The sequence below is a fragment of the Salvia splendens genome, chromosome 21 (assembly GCF_004379255.2).
Source record: "Salvia splendens isolate huo1 chromosome 21, SspV2, whole genome shotgun sequence".
Lineage (NCBI taxonomy): Eukaryota > Viridiplantae > Streptophyta > Magnoliopsida > Lamiales > Lamiaceae > Salvia > Salvia splendens.
This window is the reverse complement of record NC_056052.1, coordinates 6,627,288-6,647,614: the sequence shown is the minus strand read 5'-3', so window position 1 is coordinate 6,647,614 and position 20,327 is coordinate 6,627,288. Positions and strand designations below refer to the sequence as shown.

Sequence of the window (20,327 nt, the reverse complement as noted above, 5' to 3'; positions counted from 1 at the left end):
AAGTTCTTAGTATTTAAATATTGCCATTAATTTCAAATTTTGACAACTCTCTCATACACAAACAGATTGATCTTCCATAATTTGTACCTTTAAGTATAATGGAACTAATCTAGAGTAGCAGAAATTAGAAGACAAAAAAGCATATGCATTGTTGTTAGAGTGAATGCTAGTTTGCATTCATGAATTGTGTAACAGTGAGTGAAACAAGCAGCATTTACACAGAAGCAAATGTTTAAACCTTTTCAAGTGTACTAGCTGTTTACTTGTTTCGGTCCCCATATACGAATGGTACGATCGTTGCTCGCTGATGCAAGCATATGATGATTGGCTGGATTCCAGCTAACACAGTTCACAGCTCCAGTGTGACCACTCAAACTAAAAATCGGCCTCACATAGTGCCTGTGCCATATGTAAACCTGCAAACAGAAATTTCAACGCATCATTCATCACGTTGTTACAAGTATTCCAATATTATCCTGGAGATCACATGTTCATTTCATATGTTTACTGACCAAAAAAATACAGTACGCGCCTCTCTCGAAAATCTCTCTGCAAATGTGATTATTGAACTCAAAAAGGGTGTTTCTTATCATGTAAATACATTTATTTTCTTTACCTGGGAGTTCTCGCTTCCGCTGGCAACAAAAGCTTGCTTTAGTCCACCTAAACAAGACCGTACAACAAGACTGGAACGTTTGTTACCTATGTATTCTCCTATATTTTGTAACCATCCGTCTATATTCCATAGATGAAGATCTCCATCCCATAGGCTAAGGAGCAGCAACTTTCCATCTTCGGAAAGCGCAAATGAAGTTATTTTTTGATTCTCTTCCATTGATCTTTCAGAACCTGTTTCCCATCCAAACAAAAAAAACTCCATCATCTTTACAATGTATAATTAACTCCTTCCCATCAGTGGTGATTCCCAAGTTTTCCATATGATAAGCTGTCTTCCCTTGACAAAAATCTACTTCTTTTCCTTCGAGATCCCACATGCGGATGCTTTTATCAGTAACACCAGTGAATATATGTTTCCCATCTGCAGCCCATTCACATGAGACCAAACCAAGATTTTGTTTTCCATAGACACAGAGGCATTCACCAGAATCGATATCCCACCGCCTAACTGTTTTATCTTCTCCACATGTAAGAATTTGATCATCTTCAGGGCTCCATGAAACACAGGATACAGGTTGTCCATGGCCAGTTAATCTATGCCTCATGATTACATGACCGTCAACATTAACCTAAAAAGAAAGAGAGAAAGAAAACCATCGGTGCACAAAAATGTATAATGCATGCACAACATACATATTATTAAGGCATGGAATAAATAGTATGCATTTGACTAGGGCTGGGGAAAAATATCGAAAAAATGATATATATCGTATTGAAAAATATCGAAAAATTATCGGATTTTTGATATATCGTAATTTTCCATACGAAACGATACCGTATCGTAAGTTTTCGATACGATAACGATATGAATTTCCTTATATCGCGATATATCGTTTTATATCGAATATACGATATATATCGATATTTTCGATATATCGTTTTATATCGAATATATCGTATATATCGAAACATATTTGAAATTATCATTTTCGATATACAGGTATTCGATACGATATCGATATTTCGATATATCGTACTGAAATTCGATATATCGAATATCGGTACGATATATCGAAATATCGATACGATAACGATATTGATATTATCCATATCGAAAGTTCGATATATCAAAATTTGATATATCGAAACTTTCGATACGATAACGATATGAAATTCTTTCATATCGATATTTTCGATACGATATACGATACAACGTTTTCGATACGATATCTCGTATCGACCCACCCCTACATTTGACCAATATGAGCAGTCGATCATAAGAATTTGACCAATTTAGTTCCACAAACAGCAAAAACAGATTTTTCAAGTAATAGCTTGACTTGGTTTGACAAATATTTAACAGGAGGATGGCAAGTATGACTTAAATAAGAAACATCAATCCAGATAAACATATTCTTCTCTAGACCCCTAACATGCGTGACAGATTAGAACACCATAGAGTGCACTCTTGCAAACGAATGGAAGGAGTACAACAAGTATCCTGTATCCATATATGGTAGAATTTCATCAGCAGGAGAGTGCATACATTTCCACTAAAAGTAATTGACATTGATTTACATCTTGTATCACTTTTTTTTATATGGTCTGTATGTTGTAAATAAATGATATGTTTGGTCAAATCCTATCTTTTAACTTTATCAATGTCAGAGAAGAACTTTCAACTAAAAGATATTAAACGGTAAAAATATTAGAGGGTGGAGGATTCTTTTGTAACTAACCTGGTATAAAATGACAGTAAAAAGTCAAGTGCAAGCCACATCTAACATAAAGACTTCAACCAGCAACTTCAGAAACAAAAACGAATTCAGACAGAAAGAGAAGCAGTACCACCCATATGATCACATGGGAATCACGGGACGATGATGCCAAGTATCTTCCGTTGTGAGAAAATTTCAGAAACAAAACTTCAGCGCTGTGTTTTTCTAATATCTGGGGTTGAAAGGAGAGAGAGGATATCAAATACAACAGTCATGATAGAACATGAACTTTTAGCGTGACAACTATATGAGATCCTAGCGGTTACTCATAGTTGATGATATATTTTGTAAAGTTGATGATAAGAGAAACACTTTGAAAAATCCACAATTGATAGTTTCAAGCAAGAAGTATTGATCCACCACTAGAACTGAACGTAAGATCCTTTAACATCAGGAGCCAGTAGAAAGATACCTAGAGTTTCAGTTATTTTCTTAAGCCCATTGTTTTCTGCTAATGGAATGATATTCGTTGACTGAGGAGCCATAGCAGAACAATACAAAGAAGCATAAACATTAATTGTGCTAAAATACCACCTCATTTTAAAATCATAAACTTCAACACATCCCTCAGACAATGGGGCGTTACTCTGCTAGCACATGAACTTTTGTATTTCATTATTTTCCGATTTATTGGTGGTAGTGAATTTGAGACTGATAGAACAGAAGCTTAAGCCATTAGAGAAGGGAGCTAGTTAAGGCTTTAATTCTTAACAGTTATAACAAGTACTTGTTTACTTCCACAAGTATATGTGCAGATTAAAATATTACCTGCACAGTTTGACAAGGAATCTGGTCCAATCCACACCAATGGTCCACGAGCAATGACATTTCCCCAACTGAGTTGTGGAACCTACAACAATCCCTTTGAAAGTCAAGAGCTTGTTCAACAAGGTGCACCAATCAGTATTCCGGGATTACCACTGTTGGAGGAAGTAACTTTTGCAGTTCCCCCAAAAACTTTTTACGAGAACAGAGTCCTGACTCTTGACTATGAGTTTTATCAAGCGAAATCTTGGACGGACAAACCATGAAATAAGACAGTTCATGAGCTCTGTCACGATTCACATTAAGTGGTATAATCTGGGTCCTAAGAGTATTCAATGCATCCACTTCCTTTTCTCCATCCAAAAGTTCAAAAAATTTCCTCTCTAGTATCATAAAAGATGCCGTTTTAATAATACTTTCATCTATTAGGTCAATTTGATGTAATGTTGTGAAACTTTCATCCCATTGGCCATCAAGAATTTGCTGTATAAACGTAGCTACGAGATTGGAGTGTAAAGGTATTCCTAACTCTTCCTCCAAATGTTTCCCAATCTTTGAATAGCCAAGAGAATATAATGCCTCAGTTATGATGCGAACAAATTCAACTTTACTAATCAATCCATTCGAGCCAACAACCTTGTCATCTCCAGATGCTAACTGCAGAGCCATTGAACCACCTAATGAGCAACTACCTTGTTCTCCAACAGATATGCCGTCCGAAAGACCTCCTATATTTCCAGAGGACACTTTCATACGTTTTGGGAGCGGCTCGTCCTCTACCCCTCTCATTAGAAGCCCACTTCACCCCATAAACGGATAACACGGAAGCACAGGGAAACAGTTGAGATCTTTATAGTCAGTTCTTTGATAAATCTCAGATAGTACTCTGTAAAATGCACCGAAAGGACACTACTAAGTTTATGAGTAGAATAGTAGTAACAATAACTAAATAAGGAAAAAGAACACTCACATCAAACTTCCAGCATAAAAACCTCTCTTAACGCACAAAAAAAACATAAACGAAACACGGTTCGACTGCAAGTAGCAAATTTAACTGAAGACACTCCCCCTACAAAGCAGCTGTAAATCGATTCTTGACCCTCAAAGCAATCACATTGTTGGCTTCAAATATTCACTCAGGTACAAAAGAATCGATGAGTATGCAAAATAGTTTTTCAAGATGAATCCGACTTAAAAACACATGCATCACAAAACCATCAATATCCCTCATACAAAGATGTCATCAATTCCTCAACAAACAAAGCAGCATTGGTTCCAAAACAACTAAAATGGAACCAAGATTAACAACATTAAAAAAAAGAATCAGAATTACCAACTTCCCCTAATCAAACAGCAAATGCAAATCCAACTCCTCAAAGTAATCAACTCTTTATATCTTATCACAAGCAACATCAAGATTGGGATCAATTTCACGTAGAGTTGATTCAAGAAACAGAATTTAGGGACTCACAAGAAAGCAGCATTGAAAGCGGTTGACGAAGAAAAAAGGAAATCGGTGGAGAATTTCAGTGATTCAGAGGTGAGCCGGTTTGTAATGTGAATTGTTTTTGGTGGGGAAATCTCTGCTTCATTTGAGTTTTATACGTGCTTTTTCCCCTTGTATAGATATGGCTTCCAAACTATGAAAGAAAATTGAAACGTACACTCAATTTGAGTCTAATATTGCACACAACGACGAAAATAAACAAATTGGTTTAATGTACAAGACTATGAAAAGTAGTTAAATTTCGGTGTCTCGTACTATAATTTCTCAATGTTTATTTTTTAACATAGACAAAACGGCAATGTCACACTAATTTATTTTTTTATCTAATAATAAAATTTAGTCTCTAATCATGTATTAAGATATAGTTATACACCCATCGGATTGTGTTATAATATTAATTTTTCTTAAATTGCTAACTTGTTAATTCATCAACTTAGTGTATTAAAAATATCAACGCGATCACATTAAATGTTAACATGATTTTGTGTTGACATTTTAAATATCAATGTCAATACAGTGTATTAAAATATCAACTAAGTTTTATGTTGACATTTCAATGTCATCGTGTTGACATTTTTAATACACTGTATGAATGAGTTAACAGAGTTAGCAGCTTAAAAAAGTTAGCATCGGATCACACCTCCTACTCACTATCCATTATATTGAGATATTGAAAATATGTATGTTAAATCTAAATTCAATATTAATGCAAGAAAAATTGTAGAAAATATTTTTCCACAAATACAAAAAACGCAAATTCAATTAAACTACAATGTATTCCCAAATATATTCGACACACTTACACAATTATATTATTGTAGAATTATAGTCCCATATTATATAGTAGTAGGGTTGTGACGAATAAGCATAATTCTCTTTAAACTATCTCTCTGTATGAAAAACGTAAACCATATCTTTGGATACGAGGTTCTCCACCTAGCACACATGGGCGACCATGGTGGAGGTATTGAGATCAGCACCGGCTAAGCTCCCATTGGAGCGCTGGCTTGGCCAATGCTGTCTCCATGACTCCGTCCCACTTGTGATTAAAAATCATAACTAATCTTATTTCTTGATCGATTTTTTTTATAATTTGGATCATGACAATATTTCTTGGGTCTACTCTATAACGGAGTATTAAAATTAAATTGTATCTCAATAGTAATGATTTACCATTTCACTTTCACCCTTACAAGTTACAACTAATTTAATCCAAGACTAATTAATCTACAATGCTGTCACGCCCGCATTTTCTAAGGATAGGAAACACGGTTGATCGCAACTAGGGGAGGATTGAAGAAGCGGGGAAGAAAGGGGAAAACAGCACAACTCAACCATAGCCCGAAACAAATGGGAATAGCTCGAATAAAATCAGAGTATCATTTCAACAATCAACAACTCAAAAGAAACAATATTTAGCGGAAGCATTTGAGAGAAGGAATATGCCACGTGTGAAGACATGACACATTCTAAACACTTAATTTCTTCAACGGTCTTGCTCAACACCCACCGCACCCGTCACGCTCAACCTGCAATTTTTAAAAGAAAAGCAGGACTGAGTACTTGATGCACTCAATGGACTCATGCCGAAAACATTTTATAAAAAGTATTTATCATGACACCATTGAGTGACCTTGGGGTTTTAACTTTAGAAATCGCCCAAGACACTAAAATCATTTCCATCGTAAAACTCGTGACTGCAGTCATTTTCCCATAGATGTCTATCATATCTGATCCATTGATGACAAGGAATGTGGCCACATCCCAAGTCACTAGACCGGCCGACCCAATAGACGGCTCACGATCTCCATAGGTGTACACTAGCCTGAATAGGGACTCACTCCCTAGACAGACCCGAATTCGATTATCCATTGATGGCAAAAGCCACATCAGATAGGTTCCATAGAATAAAACAAAACACGACATGACAAATATTCATATCATTTTCACATAAAAAGTATACTCAGGGCATTGCCCTTATTTAAAAAGAAAGCCCACCTCGTTCGCTTAAGTCCTTAATTCGAAATTATTTCCCTTCCCTTGATATCACGTCTCGCTTGCCAGGAATCACCTTTAGCATTTAAATAGCACATAAATCAACACAATGAATCAAGTAAATAAATAAGATGCATGCACCCTAATTAAAAATCGTTTATCTCGTTTCTCGGTTTTCGATCTTTCGGCGGCCGCCTAAAGTTCCTCTGTTGGCTCCTCGTATTTCCACCACGATGTCGAAATAAATTCCCAATTTTATTTAAGCGTATAATTAAATTATCACAACTATTTTCATTCGCAATTATATTTATTTTGTACTTTGAGTTATTCCGAGAATTAAATAATAATTCCCCACGATCAAATTATCGGCCCAAGGATTTAATTAATCTGGCCCAAAATAATTATTTACTTAGTCCACCTTATTTCTCCACTTAAATTTTAAAGCCCAACACAAAATAAATGGAGCCCAAACCAAACAAAACATCCCACTTAAGTGTCGAGGCCCAATTTCTAAAAAAACAAAGGCCCACTATACACTCCCATCATCCCCACGTCTCTCTATTTATCTCTCTCTATCTCTCAATTTCTTTCTCTCTCGACAAAATTGAAGCTAACTCTCTCAGATTCCCGTCGGCTTCTCCCTTGATTTCGCCGGAGCTGGCTACTGCTTCTTGATTTCGCCGGAGATGGCTACTGATTTCAGCGATTTCGCCGCCGATTCGTCACCATCGTCCAGCCCCTGCCTCCGTCAGACGCCGCTGCTCCGTCGCCGCCGGGAAGAGCTACTGCTGGCCGCGTCCACGCCGTCGCTCAGCGCCGGTGCCGTCAGTGTCGGGTTCGGTCACAGCAGGCTGCGGTCAGCCACCGTCAGAAGATGCAGCGCCACCGCCGTCTGCAGTTCGCCCCTGCCGTGGTCCGCTCGCTGTTCGAGCAGCCCCGAAACCAATCTGAACTATCCCGCAAGTAAAGTTCTTACGTTGTTTTCATGAAATTAAAGTTCGATTCTTTGATTCGGTTTTGTTTTAGTAACTAAATGGTTAGATTGGTTACAATTTATGAGATGCACAAAATTGAGGCTACTGTAAGGGAATTGATGTACCTTTGGAGAGAAGAAATTGCCTAGCAGCAAAATTTAAAAGGAATCACGGCAGTTCTGTTTTCCTCTCAACTTTTGTTTGATCGAGCAGTTGCAATTGCAAGGAGATTTCTCTATATTGTTTTCCTCCGATTTTGAATGTATGAGATTGTGTTGTGATTAATATAGAGGGAGGGTTGTTACAGATATGTGAGAGATTTAGGGGTGAGGGAAGAAACGGTTTTTACGTGGGCTGAGGGGGTGGATTTCGAATTCTTCTATTTTTTTTATATATGTATTTGATAAATTTGGATTTATTTGATATTTATTTGCAGATCACGGAGGAGAAAAATCTCTATAGAATCTTTATTTAATATTTCGGCTTCTTAAAAAATAAATTCCATAGGCTCTCAAAATAAAACAGAACGATAATTGGCTAAAAAAATTTCGACAGTAATCCAAAAACAACTTAAAGGAATAGGGAAAAGTCGGGCGTTACAAATGCTGAAGTACACTGCAGATAGGGCTAACGTAATAAATGTGTATTATAATCACTTTTCCATTAAAACATTCCATAAATAGAATACACGAGTTGGAACCACCATATATATTATTATGATATCATATCAATTGGTTCGATTTTCTTCCATTCTTGCACCATGACACTCCAACAAACAATTCTATAGTCTAATATTGCAATTTGCACACAGCGATGAAAATAAATAAATCGGTTTCTAATACTCACAATTTACAAGACTACGAAAATATACATATGCATCTCGTTTGCTATTTTATTTTATGTTTCATTTATGCTTTTGGAATGTACTAGTAATACTAATTAATTGTTTCATTTAATGCTTTTAAAAAATGACAAAAAAGCACATAAATTTATAACAAACATAAAATGAATAACAAATTAAAATTTTGGTCCCCTTCAATCATTGAATCTTGATGCTGCATAGTCAGCCTAAATATCTGTGATGTGATGAAAATATTGAACATTAATTTCATTTTTAATCGCTATTACATTCTCGTATGGTCACCTTTATATAGTAAGTACTATTATAAAGGAAAAACTGTAATGCAAAACGAGATTTAGTGTAATGTATATTATAAATAGTTGTGATGCAAATACTAATGTATACGAACAATACTAATGTAAACGAAATAAGACACTGCTATAACAATATTGATTAGCATATCTACCGAAAATTAGGCAAAATCGACAACTAATGATAAAATTAAACTTACCTTATGATAAACATTCATTGCCTCATTGGTGCTTTTAGTTGTATTTGAGTTGTTTTCATTTCTTGTTTTTGCTTTTGTTTTGAGTCTGAGTTTATTTTTGTTCTATCAAGTCGCCCGATTTTATTTGCTTGAATATTTTTAAAATATTACTCATGTTTCAATTTTATCATGAATGGCAAGAAACTATACAATTTTATATCTAAAGATTAAATGTATATGATGTTGAAAATTTTCAATTTTAGTTAAATTAAAATTCCCATTAAAATATCAATCATAAAAATCATCTTAAAGTTAGGCTTAGAGTAACAAATTAGTTCGATGATATATAATGAAATAATATTTAAACATCAGTGATTTCAACAAAATAATTGTTGTATCATTTGATTAAATGTGAAATATTTTTAATTTTGTGTATTATTGATTCAAATTTTATTTGCATAAATAACTTCACTTTTCCATAATTTTTGTTGTTTCTCAATGAATTCCCTACATGATATAGCTAGTACAGTATATTGTTACCACTAACTAGAAATAGAGGTATATGAGAAGTTTTTCTTTTGTGCAAATAATGACAAAACTTTAATCACGTTGAAGTACCAGAACTTATTAGAAAATCACATAAGAAGTTTCTAATAGAAATGTGAAAATTCATATGGCAATGAATTTAAGGATTGGCAAAAATGCTCTTCAAGTGATTTGGGCATTTTCGTCCGAAAAGTGACTAAAAAACTGCATCCGTGATTATATTAAACGTTAGGGTCATCTGAGGATATTTTTATTAAAAAGTTTGTGGCATCATAAATCCAAACGTTAGGGAATAATATTGAAACAGTTCACTTTTAATTCGATTATGCAGAATTTCCACAACGTGGAAATCGATCACCCTAGCGGCAGTTGAGTCATTTCATTTTCTGCACTCATTTTAGAAAAATGATAATAAATAGTTAAAATGAAGAGAAATTAAAGTAAGTGACAAAATAAAGTAAATAAGAGTTTTATTTACATTATTATCTATCTTACTTTACCTTTTCTCCACTTTAATTATTTATTTTTCTAAAACGAGTGCAGAAAATAAAATGACTCAACTAGCGCGGAATGGAGGGAGTAATTTGTATATCAAGTCACGTAATTAATTATCATAATACACATTCAAACTCGTGTCTGTTTATCTTATAATTATATCCTTTTACTCTTCCCATATTTATATTTTAAGAACAAGCAAACTCAGTGCACATATTTTTACAATTTTACTACCTTCATCTTTTTAAAATACAAACTAATTTTAAAACGACATGAGTTTTAATACGTAGAGTAAGAAAAATATAGAGAACAAGTGATTGAAGTATTTTTTTAGTAAGAATAAGATCTCACTAAAGAAAAAAATTTCTAAAACAAAAAAAATTTAATATTAAGAAATGAATAAAAATGGAAATAGTTCTATTTTCAAAGTAAGGAGATGGTTATATTGTGTAAAAGTGGAAACAGTTTAAAATCTAAACCAAAATCATAAATTGAATAATATTGTTATATAGTCCACTGTCTCATCGTATGGGGCACATTTTTTTCATGTGTTCGAGAAATATCATTATAAATAGTTTAAATGAAGAGAAAGTAAAGTAATAGAAAGAATAATGCATGAGAAATTATTTAATTATTTATTACTCTCTTAGTCCTATAAGAATATATATTTTTGATTGGACACGAATTTTAATGCACAATTGATAAAATAGGAGATACGTAGAAAGAAAAAATAATAAAAGTATTGTTAGTTGAGAATGAGTCACATTCCAATAGAGGGAAAAAAGTTTCTAAAATTAAGAAGTGCATATCTTTGTGGGACGGACTAAAATAGAAAGTGTACATACTTTTATGGGATGGAGGGGGTACATTTTCCCAAAACACATGCGAAAAAGAAAAGTGTCATATATAATGGGACGAATAGAGTAGTATTCTCTCTGTTCCATTAGTATTGCAGTACTATTTCTTTTTAGCATGAAGATTAATGAATACACATTTTAAAGGTTGAGTAGGATAAGACTGAGAACAAAGTACATGACAAAATAAAATAAGAAATAATAAACTAAAAGAGATATAGTGCATTCTATTTTGCCATGTTCAATTATTATATCAAAACTGATAGAAGTCACATATTCTAATAATATTATTATCCTCAAACATGCCCTGTTCAATTTTGGACACATAAAAGGCCGACAATTTATTATACACATAAAAGTATAATCCATAATGGAATGCCACTAAAAATGTGCACACAATCTGACCATGATTGAGCCCCTCTCTCTCTCTCCAATAGTTGTAGAATTAAATTTAATAAATAGTGTAATCAACACTATACATCGTTGACAACTAAGATGGATGATTTTAACCAATAAACCACCACATTGAGCTGTATCCAAATTGTGTGATTGATCACACTGTCTTCTTCATAATCATATACTATTATCCAACAAAAATGTACTAAAAAAATGTTAAATGTGCAAACTTGTGTTTCCGCCGACACTTTTCTTCAACTAAACTACAAAAAGGTCATTGTTTCCTAACAATAACCACTATTTAATGTAAATAATTAACAATTAAAATACTATCTTAATCTCTGGTTGGATCATAATAGTTCTGGTGGAAATGTTGAGTAATTATTCTATTTTTATCCATTTTAATTATTATAATAACATGTCAATTTGCCGATATTTGTAAGTACTATATAATGGTTGGCGTGATATTTCAACACCTCGTCCCTTATGTATGAGATCAAAGGTTTGATTCCTTTCCATATGAATGGAGTAATCCACTTGGTTAGTTTCTCGTCGAGCAAACAATTTGGTCAGTCCTTTATCGCCTAATACACTGATTGTTGGGACGAGTGATTAGTCATCTAGCTGTCCTAAGGAAGAATACTTTAGGAAACGAAAAATAATTGTATAACAATATCTCATATCCTTCTATAAATAACTATAAGTTGTCCTAAGGAAGAATACTTTGGGGAAAAAAATAATTATAATAATATCTCATATCATCCTATCATGGGTCAGTGGTTGTGGATCAAATTCAACTGAACTAGACAACATATATGTAGTGAAATTGAAGAATGACTAACCCAATAGCTGATTCAATTCGTAACCGGAATAAGAAAAAGTTAACCACCTCCAAACTTCACCTTAAAGAATTTGAGTAAAAATAACAAATGAAATAAAAATAATTAAGCTATATCTCATATTGGTATTAGTAACATATTTCTTCACTCCGAGCATCCAAAAAGACAAAATCTAAAACATATAATCATAATAAAAAAAGCATTATAACCACTTTTCCACCAAGAAATATTATACTACTACTACACAACTTGGAACCACAATATAATGATATCATATCAATTGGTTCGATTTTCTTCCCTTCTTGCACGATGACCCTCCAACAAACATGCTATAGTCAATATCTAAACTTTTTGAAAAATATTTAAATTACAAGGAATGAAAATGCATGGTGTGTGTATATATACAATTCTTCAAAAGTTGTCCCTTCAAAAAAAAACTATACTACCATGAAGCCGATCAAATTATTGATCCTCCTCCTCGCCGTCGCCGCCGTCGCAGCGACGAGCAAGGCACACAACATCACCCGCATCCTCGGGTCCCACCCCTCCCTCTCCACCTTCAACCACTACCTCTCCGTCACCCGCCTCGCCGACGAGATCAACCGCCGCGTCACGATCACCGTGTGCGCCGTGGACAACGCCGCCATGTCCTCCCTCCTCTCCCACCAATACCCCCTCCCCACCCTCAAAAACATCCTCTCCCTCCACGTCTTCGCCGACTACTTCGGCTCCAAAAAGCTCCACCAAATCACCAAGGGCTCCACCACCACCTCCACCCTCTTCCAAGCCTCCGGCGAGGCCGCCGGCACCTCCGGCTACGTCAACATCACCGATTTCAAAGGCGGAAAGGTCGGATTCACCCCTGTTGACTCCGATGTTGACCCTCCCATGGCCACATTCGTCAAATCCATCCACGAATTGCCCTACAACATCTCCGTCATCCAAATCAGCAACGTCCTCACCTCGCCGGAGGCCGAAGCCCCCGTCTCCGCCCCCACCGATCTAAACCTCCTCTCTCTCCTCGCCAAGCAAGGCTGCAAATCCTTCTCCGATCTCGTCGCCGGCGCCGGCGCCGGCGTTGCCGACGTCTTCACGGAGTCCGTCGAGGCCGGCCTCACCGTGTTCTGCCCCTCCGACGCGGCGATCAAGTCGTTCTCGCCGGCGTACAAAAACCTAACCGGCGCCGGGAAAAATTCGCTGCTGCTGTACCATGGCGTGCCGGAGTACAATTCGCTGGGGATGTTGCGGGTGAGCAACGGATTGATGCGGACGCTGGCGACGGAGGGGGCGAAGAAGTTCGATTTCACGGTGGCGAACGACGGCGACGAGGTGAGGCTGAAGACGGGGGTGGTGACGGCGACGATTAAGGGGACGGTGATTGATGAAGATCCGCTCGCGATTTTCAAAATTGATAAGGTTTTGCTGCCTACGGAGCTGTTTAAGGCGGATCCGACTGCGAAGGCGCAGGCTGCGGAGTCGCCGGGGCCGGCTGGGGAGAATGACGTGCCGGCGGATGAGGATTCGAATGGCGGCGGTTTGACGGTTGCGCGCGGTGGCGGGATTGTGGTGCTGAGTGTTGCTTTTGTTTTTGGTGTTTTATTTCTTTGAAAAATTTTAATTTAATTTTTATTTTTTGAGAAAATAGATTTGTTTTGAATAAAAGTTATTTTTTGCTACTGTAAAAATTTGTAATGTTATTGGCTTATTCGGTTTGTATTTCTTTATATTGGATTTATCTTTCTTCTAAGTGATCTTATTTTAAAAAAAAAATAAGATACAGTATAATTTTATTTTTGAAAAAGCATAGATTTGCTCAATTATGCATGCTTGTCTTCATGAATGAATACAGATTATGCAAATGAAATTGCATGTGAATGTTCCTCAATTATTCATGAATTTTGATTTGTTGTGGTCATGACTTTGGCAGAGAAAAAATAGGTTCATATGAAATTTTAAAAAAAAATACTAGTAATTGTCTGTAATTGAATAATTTATTTATATAAAATATAAATGTAAAAATGCATTTGGAGAGAGAGAAGTGTTGGTTAATAAATGTATTAGTATCATGTAAATACAGCTAAGACTGGCTCCACAGATATCATCTTTTATAAACAATTCCACAGCTAGCCCATCATTAAACAGCTAATTAAAAGCATTTAGGAACTAGAATTTTGTAAGTAAACAGCTAATTTGTAGGATTTAATTATATAATTTTTATTTTTTAAGAGTTTAATTATGTAATTTTTAATTTTTAGGATTTTAATTATGTAATTTTTAATTTTTTTGTAATTTATAATAGAATAATAGAATGGTGGGACCTTTGAGCATGTTCTTGCGGAATAGCATAGATGTGGGTGTTGTGCTCTTACCTAAGAACAGTGTGTAAAAAAGTAATAAAAATGGATCCGGATCCACCACGTCCGTGCTCTTGATGGGATGCTGATACTGTTTGTACACTCGCAATCAATAAAAATACTATTATGCAAAGTCACATCACAAAGAGTCATTAAATTTTCCAATTTGCATATTTTAGATATTTTTATACTTTTTCAAAAAATAGACTAAACTGCCACTGAAAACATAAAGGATGTTTTGGTATAATTGTATAATCTAATAAATAACGTATCAGATATTTAATTATATAGAAAATATCATACTCGTAGTACAAAATCAAAATTGTGCTTTTATTATATAGAGTTATAGACGATGGGATGTAATTAAATGCAAACTCTAATTATTGGATAAATTTTAAATTATAATTTAGACTGTTAAAAAATGTCATAGATGACAATATAACACCAACAAAAAATGTGAACACAGTGTCAACGGTTGATGTTGTGTTGACATTTTTTGTTGCTATTATTTTGTCATCTGTTGGACATTTTTTAACAGTCCAGATCATACTTTGGAGTTTGTACAATATATAGAGTTTGCATTTTATCACTACCTTATAGATGCTTTATGAATTCTTGATATCACGCTCCAAATAATTAGATTGTAAAAAATTTTATTTTATTTTTTAAGGAATAAAACTAATTATTTCATTATAATGATTTTATATTTTTTATATTTGATGATAGTTTTGCATATTTAAACGTATAAGAAACAAAACATGTCGAAATCTTTGTTTTAGTATACCAATTGTGGGTGTCGTTCACTTTAATGTAACGCGGTCAGCTCTAAACAAAAGAAAACGGTATTTCACAAACTAGATAGGCCGTGACTTTTCACGGTTGCAATATAAGTCCGTATATTTTCAAACCTTAACGAAATAAGATGACATTGGTGTGGTATAGCACTAAACGGATCTAACAACGAGACAAGTTTTTTTGCTATTTACTGAAAGACGAGGTCTTGATAAACTAATATTGTACTTCATCCGTCCCACAAGAATATGCACTGTTTCTTTTTTAGTCTGTCCCACAAGAATATGTACTTTCTAATTTTAGAAAGTCTTCTCTCTATTAAGATAAGACTCATTCTCAACTAACTATACTTTAATTACTTTTTCTCTCTACATCTCTCTTACTTTATCAATTTTATATTAAAACTCGTCCCGAACTCAAAGTGCATATTCTTTGGGGACAAAGGAAGTATTTCTTAATCAATATATTTAGCTTTGAGTTATTGATTATGCATTGCTTTGATATATCAAATGGTGCGATTTTTCGCAACCTAGGAATCTTGGTATTTTGGGTGATGGTAATTAATATCTAGCGGTGTTAGGATTGTTATTATGTTGAATCGCGTCCAATGAGTCTGGTTTAATAATGTCCTCAAGAGGAGCTTGAAATAAACTTTTATTATTCAGAACCTAGCTAGTTGGAATTTTATTCCGTAAATAATAAATAAGCATCTTGCTAAATTCACTCTTGGAGTTAATAAGATATTATTTAATTAAGTCAATACCAGACATTAAATAATTAATAGACGTTTATATTTTAAGTACGGAAAATAATTAATTAAAAGAGGAAATCTGGATTACTTATAATTTCGGATTTGGGAAGGTAAGTCAATATTATTACTGTAGTGTCTGATAATAATATTCTGTTTGGACTTGAATTAAATTGTGGTTCAATTTAATTAGTAAAGCCAAATAGGTGTGACCTACATCCAAACCTCCATAGATCTCTGACCGGACCCAATATGCAACTTAATATAAATAGGAGAATATGAGACATAATCAAGTGAGAACACAAAAATTTCGTCCCTTTATCTCTTGGGCGACAGATTCTCTCTTCCTAATCTCTGTGGGATTTCTGTCTCTTCTTTATTCAAATCATATATATTTTGATAAGATCAGTCCACCATGATATCGAAATATAGTTCGAGAACCAGTCAGAAGATTCGCGGTCTAGTATTGAAGTTCATCAAGTTGAGAAGCAGCAAGCTATGCGATTCTTTAAAGAATCATCAAGATTAATTAGTTCTCCATTGTAAAAAACATGATTTAATTCAAGTTTTATGCATGATACTTGTGATAACTGCACTAGTAGATTTAGTCTAAATAATCCGATAATTATATCAAACTGTGCAATTCCCATCAATATATATGTGTAAATTTATGCACAATTTCTCTGTATAATATAGTACTACACAGGTTTGGATATTTGCTCAATATTTATGTATTCCATCAATTTCTCATATTTTAATTTATTACTTCCTCCGTCCCATAATAAGAATTACATTTTGTCATTTCGATTTGTTCCATAATAAGAGTCACATTTCACTTTTAACATATATGGTAAGTAGATCTTACATTTCATTAACTCACTTCACTCACATTCTATTATAAAATCAATATAAAAAAGTGGACATCATATCCCACTAACTTTTACAACTCACTAGTTTTTACAGTTCTTAAAACTCGTGCCATCCAAAATGTGACTATTATCGTGAGACGGAGGGAGTATTTTAATATATTTAATAAAAAATATAGTGTGAACGTTAAGAAATTTGATTAGAAAATCTAAGTGCTTAACCGTAGTAGGATTGGGTATAATAGATGCACACTATAAAGCCTAGAATTGTTTGGCCCAATAAGCTAGAAAATGAGGTGCTTATTTGTAAACTGGCCTAATACTATTATAGCCCAATAAAATGAAGCCTCTCCTGCTAGGACTTGTTTGATTAGTACGAAAATCCTTATTCACACACTTTATTTCCCGTTTAGTTAGGTTGTTTTCTTTTCTTAACGCCCAACATAATCTTGTGCAACACAAACAAGCACTCCATATAAGTCTTACACATGCCCCTTAGATCGTCTAGAGCCTTTGTCCTGGTGGCAAGATGCTTAGGCATTATTGTATGATGTGTCGAGTTCGAGTCTTCTTGACTTCAGTTATAATTTCCTCCTTTCTATAGAAGTTTATTTGTGCCAAAAAAAATACACATGCCCCTTATATCGGAGAATTTAATTGCACAATATTCTGTATAATCCTAACACGAAAAATTCCTTTGTTATTGATGTGAATCAAATTGTAGTCCTTTATTGCATTATATTAACATACTTTTTAAGTTTAAAAATGGACTCATTTTGATATATTGTAGGACAAAAGACCAAGCTCTAAGAGAGAGTGGAGAAAGGAAAATTGTCTGAAATCTGATCAGTAATCAGCCCTTCAAGATTAATTTAAAATGCTTCTACAAGTCCACCATTGCATTCACCTTCAAAAGAGCTTCGCGTGGATACCTCGCACGCCTCAATCGGAGCCTGGTAGAAGAAGATACGGTTGTTTTACGAAGACTGCGCAATGCAGTGAAAAACGCGCGATCGGGCATTTAAATGCCCGACATGTGTCGAGAGTAAGACAAAACGCCCGTCCGGGCATTCTCTAAGTCGTAGATTGCCCGACCGGGCAAATATTACAGGGCCTGTTTTTTAGCCCTAACTATTTAAATAGCTATGGCATGAATTCCAAAGCATCTTTTGAAGGCTAGAGACGATTTTTAGAGAGAGAAAGATGCTTGGAGTCCATTTTTTGGAGGAAGAAGAAGAAGAAGCTTGAGGCTAATTCTTCCCTAAGCTTGCCCATATGGTAGCATCTATTTGTTTTCTTGTATTGTTGCCCACTATGAGTGGCTAGATTTTAGGGATTACTCCTAGTTAGTTTGGGAAGCTTGTACATATGAATCCATGATTGTGTTTTGATTGATTTCAGTATTTTGGTTCTTGTCTATGTGTTTATTTCAATCCGTGTTTGGTTTTGCTAGCAAACTTAATCCGGTAATGGCCTTAACTTCAATGTCTCTTTAACTTGGAGTAGGGATCTAACTCAGATAAGAAATCCTAGGGCTAAAATTGATCAAGGGATAGTCCAGGGTGGATCTTGGGTGTTGAATGTTCGTAGAAGAGTTTTGTGTGAGTTGGCTGCATAGTTTTATTTCTATATATATATAGCTGTGAGACGAGAAAGAATACATAAATTAATAGTTTTAATTAAAATAATTTATTGATGTTTAAAAATCTAAATTTTATATTTAATTTTATAAAATTCAATCTAATATTGAAATAAAAAAAACAAAGTGAAGGATGACAAATGGAAGAAAAAGATAATTCTGAAATAATATCATATTTAGTACATTATTGAAATAATATCATATTGAAATAGTTAAAATGTGAATAGTCGAAATTGTCCAGCAGCCCAAAAGGGCATTTTCGGAAGAAAACAATGCAAAAGGATCAATTTTGAAATAAATCCTTAGTCCATGAACTACTGGAGATATTTTTAAAGTCCAGGGACTATTGACGAGAGAAACCCACAGTCCAGAGACTGTTTTTGTATTAAACCCACAGTACACAGTCCAATCATTTACATTAAACTTATATTAAAAAAAATTTATGTCTTACCCTAAGCGATGCAAGGTATATTGTATTTCCTTAAAAAATTGTGTTATCATAAAATGTAATTGATTTCGGCTGTTTAGGAAGGAAGAAATAACTCCAGATTTTTAATTTATCTAAACTAATGCTCAAGATTTTCTCAACTGAATGCCCAAAATGCCCTCATTACTTTTGCGTGATTGGGGGAAATGAATTTAGGAGGGGTATAGAATGAAATTTGACCCCATTTCTTGATCTGGATTACGAGGCAGTTTTAAAAACCAACAGATTGGAAAGAATTAATTTGGGCACATTTCCAGCCTCAATAGAAGGCTTTACAAAATTGAAGAAAGGAACTCGAACACTACAATTTGTCAAGAATTGGTGTCATTTCTTGGTATATCTAGGAACTTGAACGACTTGTGCTCTAAGTATTCTTGTGCTCCAAGTCAATATCAATCTGGGTCGAAGCTAAGGAGTATCATTTTTTAGTTCCAAGCTAATATCCTTTCATTTTCTAACATAATCATGTCACTCTGACAAAAATGTTAATTTAGTTTTTTTTTGTGAGCATGCTAAGAGCATCCGCAGCGGTGGCGAAAGTCGCCACCGCCGTCCGCGCCGTTGGCAAGGCGAAGGACTGCCGCCGCTGGCACGGCGCTGCTCGATGTATCGAGCACGTCCGTGCCAGCGGACGCACACGTGTCGCCCTCCCATTCGTCAACGGCATAGCCGTTGAGTTTAAAAATTTTTATTTTTTTTTAAAAAATCGGTTTTTTAATTAAAAAACCGATAAAAAAAAAATTCACTTCCCCAAAAAAAATATATCCGTTTATAACCGTTTTTTACACTTTTTTAATTTTTTTTTCATTTTTTTTACCCCAAAAATACACACTTTCATCTATAAATACCCCCAATTTCACTCCCAAAAATTCACACTTTCACTACACAATTCTCATCATCAATCTCTCATCTCCATTCTCATCTTCAATCTCTCATATCCATTTTCATCTTCCTCTCACACCCTACAACACCACTATGTCCGGTCACGACGACAACCCAAGCGGCTCCCACGGTTGGAACCCCCGAATGGTTCGGTTCGCAACCGTTTCCTAGTCCGGATACGGAATATTGGGCCCCTCCTCAAACCCAAGATTCGGGCGTTCCGGGTGGCTACCGGCCATACCCGGTCGACGACCAAGGTGGCTCCGATGGGCGATACGGGTGGACTCCGGAGCCTAGGCCTCCCGTCCCTTCCCAAACGCAGACTCCTCCATCTCGCGCCGGTGTCCGCACACCGTACTCGGAATTTTAATTATGTAATTTTTAATTTTTAGGATTTTAATTATGTCTTTTTATTTTATTTGTAATTTGTAATTTTTATTGTGGTTTTTTTAATGAATTTT

General features: G+C 34.9%; 1 protein-coding gene, 1 long non-coding RNA gene and 1 pseudogene across 3 annotated transcripts; 1 reads left to right on the top strand and 2 right to left on the bottom strand.

Moving 5' to 3' along the window:
* Positions 1-124: 124 nt before the first annotated feature.
* LOC121785276 lies at positions 125-5,391 on the bottom strand (annotated as a pseudogene).
* A 1,611-nt stretch (positions 5,392-7,002) lies between these two features.
* Positions 7,003-8,086, bottom strand: LOC121785278. Of its 2 annotated transcripts, none has more exons than XR_006046942.1 (2): positions 7,763-8,086; positions 7,003-7,615 (listed from the first exon to the last, which is right to left on the bottom strand). It is a non-coding gene; the product is annotated as an uncharacterized LOC121785278 (long non-coding RNA). The 2 variants fall into 2 exon arrangements; XR_006046941.1 differs by having other exon boundaries at positions 7,003-7,610.
* Positions 8,087-12,414: 4,328 nt separating this feature from the next.
* On the top strand, positions 12,415-13,822 carry LOC121785277 (fasciclin-like arabinogalactan protein 2). The gene has a single exon (XM_042183664.1). The coding sequence runs from the start codon at positions 12,546-12,548 to the stop codon at positions 13,704-13,706; it is 1,161 nt and encodes a 386-aa protein (XP_042039598.1). The 5' UTR covers positions 12,415-12,545; the 3' UTR covers positions 13,707-13,822.
* The last annotated feature ends 6,505 nt before the right edge of the window (positions 13,823-20,327 follow it).

Coding starts and splice junctions, on each gene's coding strand:
- LOC121785277 (XM_042183664.1), top strand. CDS start 12,546: ATGAAGCCGATCAAATTATTGATCCTCCTCCTCGCCGTCGCCGCCGTC.